The 12,702-nt window shown below is 43.3% G+C and overlaps 1 protein-coding gene across 6 annotated transcripts; it reads left to right on the top strand.

The window, feature by feature from the left end:
- The first annotated feature begins 48 nt into the window (after positions 1-48).
- On the top strand, positions 49-11,314 carry dhtkd1 (dehydrogenase E1 and transketolase domain containing 1). Of its 6 annotated transcripts, none has more exons than XR_012953390.1 (18): positions 49-1,803; positions 2,025-2,177; positions 2,935-3,146; positions 3,258-3,452; positions 3,602-3,871; positions 3,981-4,152; positions 4,309-4,507; positions 4,963-5,275; positions 5,369-5,453; positions 5,544-5,683; positions 5,772-5,922; positions 6,011-6,117; positions 7,187-7,351; positions 7,442-7,524; positions 7,655-7,821; positions 9,147-9,247; positions 9,326-9,894; positions 9,999-10,061. XR_012953390.1 is itself a non-coding variant. In XM_076089335.1 (17 exons), exons 1-17 carry the CDS (start codon positions 1,632-1,634, stop codon positions 10,098-10,100), a joined length of 2,772 nt encoding a protein of 923 aa, XP_075945450.1. In that variant the 5' UTR covers positions 49-1,631; the 3' UTR covers positions 10,101-11,314. The 6 variants fall into 6 exon arrangements, 1 of the variants encoding a protein (XP_075945450.1); XR_012953391.1 differs by having other exon boundaries at positions 9,809-9,894; positions 9,999-10,048; XR_012953389.1 differs by having other exon boundaries at positions 9,147-9,894.
- Positions 11,315-12,702: the final 1,388 nt, after the last annotated feature.

Below are 12,702 nucleotides of genomic sequence, written 5' to 3'. Positions count from 1 at the left end.
TTTACAAACCCCCCCCCCCCCCCCCCTCCCCCAGTGTGTCATGTCTCGCTAACTTGTTCTCTTCGTTGTGCTTCTCTTTGCTTATTTCTCAGTGTTAGTGGTGATTATTTGAGGTTTCAATTATAAAACTTCTTTCTACTTTAACTTGGGTCGCTTGTACATCTACAGGTGTAAACTAATATATCCTGTTATGTAGCTGAGTTAATAGTTGTGAACACCTTGAGTTTAGACAACCTACAGTGAGATGATTAGTTGAGTTAAGATTCATTATTTTTAGTCACCAGAATCTAATTGGCGATCATTTTGATAATAGATTGATGAGTATTTCAATACTTCCAGCAACTCAAATGTGAGGATATTAAGCGTTTCTCCATCTTCCATATCATGAAAGAACCAAACAATTATAATCAATAATGGAAATAATCATTTGATGCAACCCTGACATCAAATATCCCAAAACAATTGTTGGTCCCAACTTTTCAAATGTGATTATTTGCTTCACCTCTCTGTTATATAGTGACGATACATTTACACTATGGATTAGGATTTTGGACTGTTGGTCGGACAAAACAAGCAATTTGAAGAAGTCACCTAGAGCTCTGTAAGTTATTGTGGCTGTTTGTCTATTTTATATACAAAATGACAAACAAATGACCATCTGACTAATTGATAATAAAATTATTAGTTGCAGCCCTACTTCAAAGAAAAGCTCCAAAAACCAAACTATACCACAAAATCCCCATTATTTTCCTGATCGTTTTGGTTTTCTGAGTGCCCACAACTCCTTGAAAATGTATTTTTTACTCTGTATGTGGAGATAGCTTTAGCAGCGTAGTACTCTCAGTATAACGTGGTATAATAAAGGTATTTCTGTTGGGACAAAGAGAGCCTCACCTACTCCACCAAGACACAACTTGTCCTGCTGCCTTGCATCATGGTCTGAAGACGGTGGTGTGGGTGGAGAAACTGGCATCTCTGCAGTTGGTGTACAGCTCTGTCTCTAGGAGTCTGGTGGAAAGCTTACTTTCAAATTGCTCCAAAATCTTTCATAAGTGTGACATTGGGTTGAGATCTGGAGACTGTGAAGGCCATAACATATGATCCTCACTTGAATTCGTCCCCAGTATGCTCTTTAAACGTACGGCTAATTGTAGAGCAATGAATATCTACACAAAGCAATATATAGAAAAATACAGACGGGTCGATTTCATACCAAAATCACGTGAAATCCTGTTTTCCAACTTTTAAATGTGCATACTGGAATTTACAAGGATCACCTAAACGCAGCACTAACCATGTTCTTTTGACACTTGTTGCGCTACGTAACGGGGGCTACTTCAGGTACTTCAGTATTTCTTTTTCGAGTTTGAACACAAGGAACCGTTGCCCCAAAACATATTATCGTGTACTACAAATACAAATCAGGTGTTTTTAATAAATATGAGACAAAAGTAATAAAAAATAAACTAAAAGGGGAAGATATTCTCGTAACAGGGTTGTGAGGACCTCAGCCAATCAGCTTCCAGTGCGGCGTCTCCTCCCATAACGTCGTGGATAAGTATGGCCGCCGTCCTGTAGCCGTTGGCGTGTCTTCACAAGAATTATAGCTTTAATTACACTTTTTAAAAACAATGTCGGCTGTACTTTTCCTGAGAAAGTCGCTGAGTAGACTGCCACCGGCTGTCGCTCGGAAGGTGGTCGCCGGCTGTTATCACACCGAGAAAGGTGTCTTCGGATACCGACCCAAAGAGACTGAGAGACACCACAAGTCACAGGACGACCGCATCGCAGCACTCAACCAAGGTCAGTATGGGGTTAATTTAGACTAACAGCAACTTAACACTATGACCGATACCAAGTCAAATAAGTACTAATTATAACTCTGCAGCTTCACTTGATTCCAGCTTGTGTAAAATAACTTATTCCCATTTAAACTGTCAATTGCGTATTGTTGATTCAGCTCGAGGGTATCAGTAGCTGTGTTGCTGACATTGAAGTGTGCTTTTTGGGGGCCTGTTTTGCAGATCATGGTCTTGCCCGTCTGGTGGAGGCTTACAGAGCACATGGGCACAAGGCTGCGAAGATTAACCCCTTACTACCTGAAAAGCCTGTTGCTGACAGCGTCCCGGAGATTAACATGCTGACTGGCACCATCACTGGACACCTTAACACCTCAGGTACACGACAGCTGTGGTGGTTATGTACACAATCTATGGTGCATTAATAAACATGCAACACTTTGTAATCCATCATGTTATTCTGATGTTCTCATGCACTGCAGGATAAGCACTGATAATCATTCTCTGAAGTTGTATTTAGATTCTTAAATCAAGTTAAAGTACTACAGCAGTGTACAAAATACCATACAAGTAACATGTAAGTAAAAGTATATAAGTATTGTATTTTTTGTTTAATATTTCTGATGCAGTCATGTATTAAGTAGCTTTATACTCGTTAAGCCTGTCATGGTGGAGCTAGTTTAAACTATTTTATAGAATGTTGTGCAGTTTAATTTATTACAAGTTATCATATTTTATAATTTGTATTCAAAATAATGAATCTGGAAGTAACTTGTAACTACACCTATTTTTACAAGTGCTGTATAAATAACTGATTTCATTTATTTTTTACATCTTATTGTTTTATAAACCTAAGGATGGAGAGGGTTGGAGGATCAGCTAAGGTTCAAATAAAAGTGCTTATGAGTTTGTGAAAAGTCAGCTAATTACATTTGCTTCACCATAAACCAGCAGTCGGTAAAACATTGTCCTTAATTAGATACGATGAAAGACAATTGTGATCTCAGTACATCAAACATGATAAACACCAAAACAATGCTCGCCTCTGTTCACTCCTCCCTCATGTTTGCCTTTAAGGCACAGTCAGAAACTCGCTTGTCTGTGTTGTCAGCGCTCATTCGATGTGCTTCTGCAGGTCTGCAGCACTTTGGCAAAGCGGAGGCCTCGGTGGAAGAGGTTCAGGCCTACCTGGAGGGAGCCTACTGTGGCCACCTGTCGGTAGAGACCATCCAGCTGAGCAGCCTGGAGGAGAGGGAGTGGGTCGCTGACCGCTTTGAGGAGCTCAAGAAGAAGAGTTTCTCCACGGAGGAGAGGAAGCAGGTGGCTAAGATCATGCTGGAGTCTCAGGTAGGTTCCAAGAAGAAAGAAGAGGATGCAGTGCTGTATTATTTGATCCATCTCATCATGTTTCATGTTTTTAATCCATCCGTTTCTTTACTCCTCTCTCACCACCTGCAGGAATTTGACCACTTTCTGGCCACCAAGTTTTCTACTGTGAAACGTTACGGAGGAGAAGGAGCAGAGAGCATGATGGGCTTCTTCCAGGAGCTTTTCCACCAGTCGTCCCACAGCGGAGTCACGGACATTATCATCGGCATGCCTCATAGAGGCCGACTCAACCTCCTGACGGGCCTGCTGAAGTTGCCGCCAGAGGTTAATCAGCCTTTAATTGAGACATGCACACTTTCAAATTATCCGTGACGAGATTAGATTGTTTATTCTCCACGATTGTAATCAGCAGCGCAAGTAAACAGAAAGTCCCAGCCAGCTGCCTAAGTGTAAACAAGGGTTTTTCTCTTCAGCTCATGTTCCGTAAGATGCGCGGCCTCAGCGAGTTCCCCGAGACCTCGCTAGCCATCGGCGACGTCCTCTCCCACCTCACCTCCTCCGTGGAGTTGGACTTCGGAGCCGCAAAACCTCTTCATGTGACCATGCTGCCCAACCCTTCTCACCTGGAGGCCATCAACCCCGTGGCTCAGGGCAAAACCAGAGCCAGGCAGCAGCTCAGGCAAGAAGGAGACTATTCACCCGAAGACGACGCCCAGCCGGGGGACCAAGTCGTCTGTCTGCAGGTACACAACAGCTAAAAGTACTGCTGCGGAGGGAGGGAGGGGGGGGCAGCAGCAGCAAAACATATTGATCCGCCTGACATCAAGTCGATCTCTGTTCTCTTCTCCACAGGTCCATGGTGACGGCGCTTTCCCCGGCCAGGGGATCGTTCCAGAAACGTTGACCCTTTCCAACCTCCCCCACTACAGAGTCGGTGGGAGCATCCACCTCATTGTGAACAACCAAGTGGGTTACACCACTCCATCCGAGAGGGGGAGATCCTCTTTGTACTGCAGTGACGTCGGTCAGTGAAACATATAAACATAATAGAATATGTGCTACTTTCCTATCTAGCACGGACGCCTCTGTCGATCTGCATTTGAAAATGTGCTTTTGTGCAATTTTTAAGTATTTTGAAAACGGATTTGTTAAAAAAAATTCATACTTATCTGTACCACAGGTAAGATGGTGAACTGTGCTGTGATCCACGTAAACGGCGACGATGCCGAGGACGTGATGCGGGCCACTCGGCTGGCTGTGGAGTACCAGCGGCTTTTCAGGAAAGACGTCATCGTGGACCTGATCTGCTACCGTCAGTGGGGCCACAACGAGCTGGACGAGCCTTTCTTCACCAACCCGGCCATGTACAAGGTCATCCGGTCGGTGAAATTGACTCGGTTTACTTTGTGTCACAACAAACTAACCAATCGAGGCAGCGTTTAACCATCGGTTGCCAATTAATGTCAGCCTTGGTTATGTGCAATTTCAGTGTTGCTAAAAGAAAGTATCCATAAACTCTTTTAATCTGAATAAAAGGTATAATTTATTTACAGTTTCATTTAAAAGTTTACAAAGGTCCATGTTCCAAGACCTAGCTGGTAGACCAGAGGGAAGTGCTTTTGCAAAGGGCAAACATTTTCAAACAAAAATAATAAAACCTTGAGTGTCGTGCTAAAAACAAACCTAAACTAAGTAATGATCACGTGTGGCTGCAACTTTTTACCTCCTGAAGCACTTTTAGAATTATTTGTGTAGATTAACAAAGCTTTTATCCCCCTGTAGATATATTGTATGTTGTCTTCTTAATGAAACGGACATTGTTGCATCCGCTCAGATCCCGTAAGAGCATCCCCGACTCCTACTCAGACCAGCTGATCTCTGAGGGTGTGATGACCGAAGTCGAGCGCGAGGAGATCAAGTCCAAACACTACGGCATGCTCAACGACAAGCTATCCAACATGACCCTGTACAGCCCGCTGCTCACCAACCTGCAGGGCCGCTGGGCGGGTCTGGTGGAGCCCCAGGCCCGAGTCACCACCTGGGACACGGGCGTCCCCGTTCCCCTGCTGCAGTTTGTGGGAGGGAAATCTGTGGACATCCCTGAGGAAATCCAGCTGCACAGCCACCTTAGAAAGACCCATGTACAGGTGTGGCCAGCGTCTCCGTCGTTTCTATTGTCTTTTGTCGACCTGGCAGCAGCTGGATGATGTTTTTTTCTCTTTCTTTCTTTGTGAACTCAGGCTCGGTTGCAAAAGTTGGAAGAAGGGACCAGACTGGACTGGTCCACAGCCGAGGCCTTGGCCTTCGGCTCCCTCCTCTCCCAAGGTCAGTGTTCAGCAGAGCAAGCGTAAGAATCCTCTCGTCGTGTTGCTGTCAGGAAGTGGATTTGTAGATTTCACATTATTGCTGTTACAGGCTTCGATGTTCGAATCAGCGGACAGGACGTTGGAAGAGGCACGTTCAGTCAGCGACACGCCATGGTGGTGTGTCAAGACACTAATGACATGTACATCCCTCTGAACCACATCAGCCCTCAGCAGACGGGTTTCCTGGAGGTAAAACCCCCGATAAACCAGATAAAACATAATCTAATGCGTGACATAATCATAACCTTAATTCTTGTGACATCTTTGTGCGTTTTAGGTGTGTAACAGCCCACTGTCTGAGGAGGCGGTGCTTGGATTTGAATACGGTATGAGCATCGCACAGCCGAAGCTACTTCCCATCTGGGAGGCTCAGTTTGGAGATTTCTTTAACGGAGCGCAGATCATCTTTGACACCTTCCTCACTGGAGGTAAACGTCTGACTATGACTCTCATTATCTTGTACATTTTGGGAAAAATCTTCACACGTCAGATGTGAAACTGCTGTGTGGTCCCCAGGTGAAGCCAAGTGGCTGCTACAGTGCGGGATGGTGATCCTGCTGCCGCACGGCTACGACGGAGCCGGACCTGAACACTCGTCCTGCCGTATGGAGCGCTTCCTCCAGGTAATCCATGTCAAACCAAGGTAGCGGTTTATGACTTTACGTAGCGTTCGTGGCAGCATCCCAGTTTTTTATTTGAGCTGGGAAACGATATGCTTGACTTGGCACTTAATGTTACGTTACTGCCTGAAAACCAAACAAACCCAGATGCCTCATGTCAGCCGAAGCCTGTCATACCAGTTCATTAAATCCAGATTGACTGGATAAAGTGCTTTGATGACAACACGCATTATCCTTCACACAACCATGTTTGCTATCGTACAACTGTCCCGATTAGTCAGATCTTGTGGATCTTTCTCATCTCAGCGCTGCATAAATACATGTTGAAGTCCTGCAAATTCACCGACTGTTGAATTAAATGTTTTAGGTCAGCCAGCTCAGAGGTAATCTTTTCTCTCCACCTATTTGATTTTCAGTGTCCAATGCAAAATACAACAAGTGTTGTGGTGCAAAAATCCATATCAGCTCTCTTCAGTACCAATGCAGGACAGAGGATGTAACTTACAGACCACTAACGGATATAATCAATAACTAATCCACAGATGTGATGTTTCTTAATTGTCCATTAGCAATCAGCAGACAGAAGATCGATGCTGCGTTTCAAACGCACTCTCATATTGCACGAACGCCTTGAAGGCATTTGTTCAAAATACAAACGTCTATTTGCACAATTAGGACAAGGATGAACTGATTAGATTCGGGAGGTCAAAGGTCAATGTGTCCTCATAAAACATGTCTGAACTGTTGGCGGAGGCGGATATTCTAGTTTTGGTATTATATTAACATTTCCTGAATATCGGTGGAGGGTAGTTTCATGCAAAAAAAAAAGAATACAGAAATTGGGTCTTTTTTTCCCAGTTTGCTGACACATCTCTGCGTTTCTGAACGTTTTATTTATTTTATTCTTCAGAGCACGGCTCTATCTCTGCTGTTATTTGTTAACTGGTTTACAGATTAAGTTTGGGTGTTTCTTAACTGAATGTGTGTGTTCTACCGGCAGCTTTATGTGTTAAGTTACACATTCCCTGACTTGTAACTGATTGCTAACTCGTCCTGTTTGGTCCCTTTTTAGATGTGCGACAGTAAAGAAGAGGGCGTGGACAGTGACTGTGTGAACATGGCGGTGGTCAACCCCACCACGTCTGCTCAGTACTTCCACCTGCTGAGGAGGCAGATGATCCGTAACTTCCGCAAACCTCTCATTGTGGTCGGACCCAAGACACTGCTCAGATTTTCTGTAAGCAGTAACGCGTATAACATGATTCTAACTCCTTTACACAGATGTATGTTCATGCAAGTGGCTCAACAGCGTGTGTTGTTTCCTCAGGGGGCAGCGTCCAGTCTGAGTGAACTGGCACCAGGAACATCTTTCAGAACAGTGTTGGGCGATACTTCAGTCTCAGCAGAAAGGTACAGAAGTCGCAACATTTGATGATTTCTGTAGTGTGTCCTCAATGTGGTGAAATATAGTTATTACCTGCTAGAATGTGGAAGACTCTTCAAAAGTATAACCCATACATACTTCTGTTATTCCATGCAGTGTCCAGAAGGTGGTGCTGTGCTCGGGGAAGCACTACTATGCCCTGCTGAAACAGAGGGAGACGTCAGCAGCCAAGCAGAGCACGGCTCTAGTCCGAGTGGAGGAGCTGTGTCCGTTCCCGCTGGACGCTCTGCAGCAGGAGCTCAAAAAATACCCCAACGCCAAAGGTATGTGTGGGACGTCCAGCTTGACTGTTAGCAGGCACACTGGCTTCATAAGTGCCATCACAACAACAGTTAGTTAACAACAACTTAGTCCAGGAACATTTTTACCTCACAAAGGTCAAAGGGACATTTTTAAGAGGCATTAAAATGACTTGAGAGATAAATGATAAGTCCACTATGTGTTTGATTAGTATATTCAGCTAGATGGTAGTTTGTAGTACGGTGTGGTGTAATCTGTGGTCTCTTTGTTTCCACTGTTCCTCTTTTCTGACACGTTTGCTGTGTTTTGCAAACGTCATGATTTCTGAGGAACTTCCCCTTTGCTCCGCCACGTAATCCTGCAGTCAACGCAAATGTATTCATATTATACTTTTGTATTGTATTTTGTAGGTACAGGGCAGAATTAAAAACCTACAATGTAATAAAAAGCAGATGCAAGATATGAATGTGGGGCCGACATTTTGTTTTAATCCTTAAATGAGTCTGGCCCACTAACAATACACACACACACACATTGTAGGTATTGGTCTTGCTGAGATATTCCTGCTATATTTTAAAGGTGACACTTTCATGTCCTTTTTATTGACAGAAAGTAATTTGAGTTCAATCATTGATCACTTGGAGAAAAAAATAATTTTCTTCAATGCACTCGGGGCCAGAGTCGCTCGATACAGCCAATCTAAAATGTGAGTGTCGGGCAGACAAACTGTTACAAAAGCAGCTCTTCAAATGAGTCAAAGCAAGTTGAAAGCCATTCAGCAGCGTGCGGCAACTTCAATAGACGTCTGACAGTCTTCACTTTTATTACTGAATCCTCGAGAAAACGGTAGACGACTCACAAAGACAGCGTGAATGCCGGTGCATCAGTGTATCCGGTGTTATTGCGGGGCTATTGTGTTTCTGTTGTTTCGTCCTCCCTCTGTAGCTGAATGAGTGTCAATCCCGACTCTGACTGGGAACCCCTTCATCTCGTTAGGCAAGACTTTCCGAGCACGAGGAACCATCAGTGTCAACATCCGTCTCTTTACCCATAAATCTTTGCATTTTGTGGTTTAACTGTATTTGCTGAAGATTGTTTTTGCTCTTCAAACCAACTGCAACACAATTACAGCACATGATAGGACGAGGAAGCAGGTTTCACATGGAGAGCTAACATCCTGAAACTTCTGAGGGATTCTCCCATCAGCCTGTCTGAACATGTGAAATGTGTTTGTGGGGTTTATTATTCATAAGCTAAGAGAGTTGAGTATCTACTGCAGCTGTTGGATTTTAAGTTCAACAACGATGCATTTGTTGACATTCGATCTTCTCCCATTATCTTTTACCAGCACAGCAGAGCTAGTACTTGCATCACGAGCGTACTCGCCGATACCGATCCAGCATTTTAGGTTCTATCGGAAGCATTTACCATGCTGCTTTCACTCTACAGGTAACGTATTAAAATGTCGGACCAGCTGCTTGACAACAAAAAATATTCAATTTGATTTTTTTTTTTTTTTTCTACTAGGAGAATCTGCAATATTCATATATGAGAAGACGGAATGATGAATCGCTCTTAAACTTTATTGTCATTGTCACATGCATGAAATTTGACCACCAACCCGCTCCATCCCCTGAGCGACATTATAATCATTGCTGATTGTTTTTCTGTAAAACAAGAAATCAATTTATCAGCTAAATCATTGAAGCCTTTTTTTTTAAACGTGTGATCCTTGTCTAGACAAATGGAGTCTGACAAAAGGCACTGTGTGCTGGAGTTTTAGTTATTTTCATTATTTCAAATGTCATGATTCTGTATGAGGAACCGCGAAAGTTCAGGTTTCACTTTGGCGCTCTCTTTTATTGTTCCTCCCCTCCTGAAGCACTACTGCTGAAGCAAATCCAGTTTCAGTGAGAAGAACTCTCGAGACTACATGAAAAGGTCACATGTTTGAGTCATGTCCTTTTTTACTGTAACTGTAAATCATTAAAAAAACAAAATCTCCCACAGAGTTCATCTGGAGTCAGGAGGAGCCACAGAACATGGGTCCCTGGTCTTTTGTAGCTCCCAGGTTTGAGAAGCAGCTGGCCTGCAAGGTGAGCAGTTTTTCAAATGATATGATGTACAATATGAAACCTAATGGATCTAAAATGAGTTGTTGATGTTACACATACGAGACCGTCTCTTCCGTCTTTCTCAGCTCCGGTTAGTAAGCCGACCTGCTCTGCCCGCCCCTGCTGTCGGCATCGGGATCCTCCATCAGCAGCAGCAAGAGGCCATCCTCACCGCTACCTTCTCCTAGGACTCAACCAGACTGGGAACCAAAATAACCAGTACACCAGCCTCAGCACAACACTATGTCATGGTATCTGCTGTGGTCCTTCAAACCATCGTCAATACATGTACACTGCAGATACCCGGGACCTTTTTAAACTATGTTCGGTTTATACAATAAATTGGTTAATATAAATAACAAATACAAAGGAAGCGTTAAAGAGAGTAGTGTTCATTTTTAACTCTTATAGTCAAACACAGGTTTTTAATTAATGTGTTTATGGTGTGAAGGGAAGGGCAGAATACTTGTCTGCTTGTTTCTAAATTTTTTCACCTCTTTCTCTTATTTAAGGCTGTATTCTTTGTGTTCAGTGACGAGGCGCTATTGAATGAAAGAGGACAACGCTAATGTGGTTGGGATGTGAATCGAGGCCTTAGAGACCATGTTTACAGTGCGTCTGTTTGTATTTGTAGCACTGGGGATTGTATCTTGCCTGTGTCAAAAGGGTACGAGCTCCACGTTTCAGGAATGAAAACTGTCCGTTTAAAACAAGAAACTACATTTATGTGATGAGTTTTTAAAGAGCTTCAGTTGTAATCACTGGATTTTGGAGACGAGAGCCACAGACAGGAAGTCAGAAAGTGTTGAGAGACGGACACATTGTTGGTTTCTGTGTGCACATTGAACAACCAGCGTGGCCCTCATACATACAGCTTATTAATGAAACCCTGGTATCGGATCGGCCGAGATCAAAGCCCAGTTATCGGTATGGTGCATCCCTATTCTGAACAGTTGTGAATTTCGCTGACTCAGCTCCAGTTGCAGTTGGATGATCATGAGCTGAATTTCAAGATCTCCAGGTTTGACGTCGATAGCTCTCAGGAAGAAGCTCAGATCAGCGGCCTGTTGTATGTTACTGCTCACTGCACAAGTTGTCCATTTTGGTCCTGTTCTGAACAGAAAATATCAGTATAACGTGTTAATGTCCTCAAAGTGTATGTAAGAACAGGAGTGCTTGAACTGCATTTCTGAAGAAACAAAAAAAAGAGTTGTTTATCCATCCTTGAGTTAGAAGTATTTGGACATTTCATTGTACACTTTTGGGCTAAGAAGTACTTGATCATCTTCATTATCTAATCATGGTTCAAACTGAAATAAAACACGAAGGCATTCAAATGTAAATGAACTAAATCAGATGGACTTCAAATGGAAATATTTTAAAATAAATCTATTTTCATGTTTCTTTTCTCCTAATGTCATGCTGCTATAAGAGCCGGTTCAATTTGACTCTAATAAGAGAATAGTCATTCAAGTAATTATATTGATAGTTTTATGATGAACTGTAGATCATAATTACACTCCAAGTGCTCCACTGTGAAAGCCAGTTTACAACTGTGAATCACTTTTACAATCACCACCTGCTGCAGAGAGACGGCTTCGGACTAACTTTCTGTAGTAACGGCTTATTTTGAGCCCGAACACTTAGTTAGAATCGGGGACACACTGGAGGATAACAAAGTAAAGTTAGTGAACAGTATTCTATAAATTGTTGAATTCATGTAAGTTAGGTTACAAAGTCTCCACTGATTCAGGTTTGCACTCCTATGACACAAGGCTTGCTCAAGATGAGCCAGGCCTGCGCTGAATCTATCACCACGATGGCCGCACAATGCATGCTGGTGAGATTAGTGTCCGACTTGCTCTGACGTCATGCACATTAACCTCCTGAGATCGGGGTGGCTGCAGTTTTTAGAGCCGCAGCTGCTCTCCCACTGACTGCAAGACCCAGGGCATGATGGGAAACGCCTGGCTGTTGCCTGATCCAAGAGCTGATTGGCTCTTAGTTTGGACAACAAGCTCCAGGTTTTGTAGAAAGTCCTATTCTTCTGTGTAATTGTAGTTTCTGGTTGTCACTTATCAAAACGAGCATCCAAAGTGCTTTACAAGGCAGACGTAAAAAGAATAAAGATAGAAAACAATGCCCGATGCACACACATTTATGTATATTTGCAAACAAATATTCATAAATCCGAAAGTGATCTGCAAACTACAGGTAGCCTACAGATCAGATCTAGCAGGATGTCATTATTTCTGTCTTTCCATATGTTCTTTGAAGGCTGCTGGAAACTTGACTGCAGCTTGTTGTCATCGCCCCCTGCTGCTGCAGCCTCATCTCAGGCAGTTCATCTTCAATCGTGTGACAATCTTTAAAATTAAATTATTCTTTTTAAAGTAAAAAACTAAAATCGATGCAGCAAAACCAGAGATATCTTTATATTCCACACATTATTCTTTCTAGTCAAAACCTGTCCGAGTCTCCCGGTGCTCCCTGCGGCCAGTCCAGGCCTGATACCCAGTCTACGTTTATGTACATTGTGTCTGGATTTGAGGCAGTTTGACATCTACAAGGCTACAAACACACCAAACATGGAGGAAAGTTTAAGGGAACCAAGCCCCCCCTCCCCCCCTCCATTACTCCTAGCTACGCCCCTGCATTTCAACTCATCTTTAAATGAAAGCAACTGTTTGTGCAACAACCACACACAAACACGAGAAATGTCTTAAACGTGTTCTCAGCAGACACACTGACTCCGACCGGTCCGGCAGAGTTACCACCGGGCCGGTGGTT

Source organism: Anarhichas minor, unplaced genomic scaffold (genome assembly GCF_050575085.1).
Source record: "Anarhichas minor isolate MPS153535 unplaced genomic scaffold, ASM5057508v1 ptg000011l, whole genome shotgun sequence".
NCBI lineage: Eukaryota > Metazoa > Chordata > Actinopteri > Perciformes > Anarhichadidae > Anarhichas > Anarhichas minor.
The sequence above is the reverse complement of the archived record's forward strand: the minus strand, read 5'-3'. Positions and strand labels throughout refer to the sequence as shown.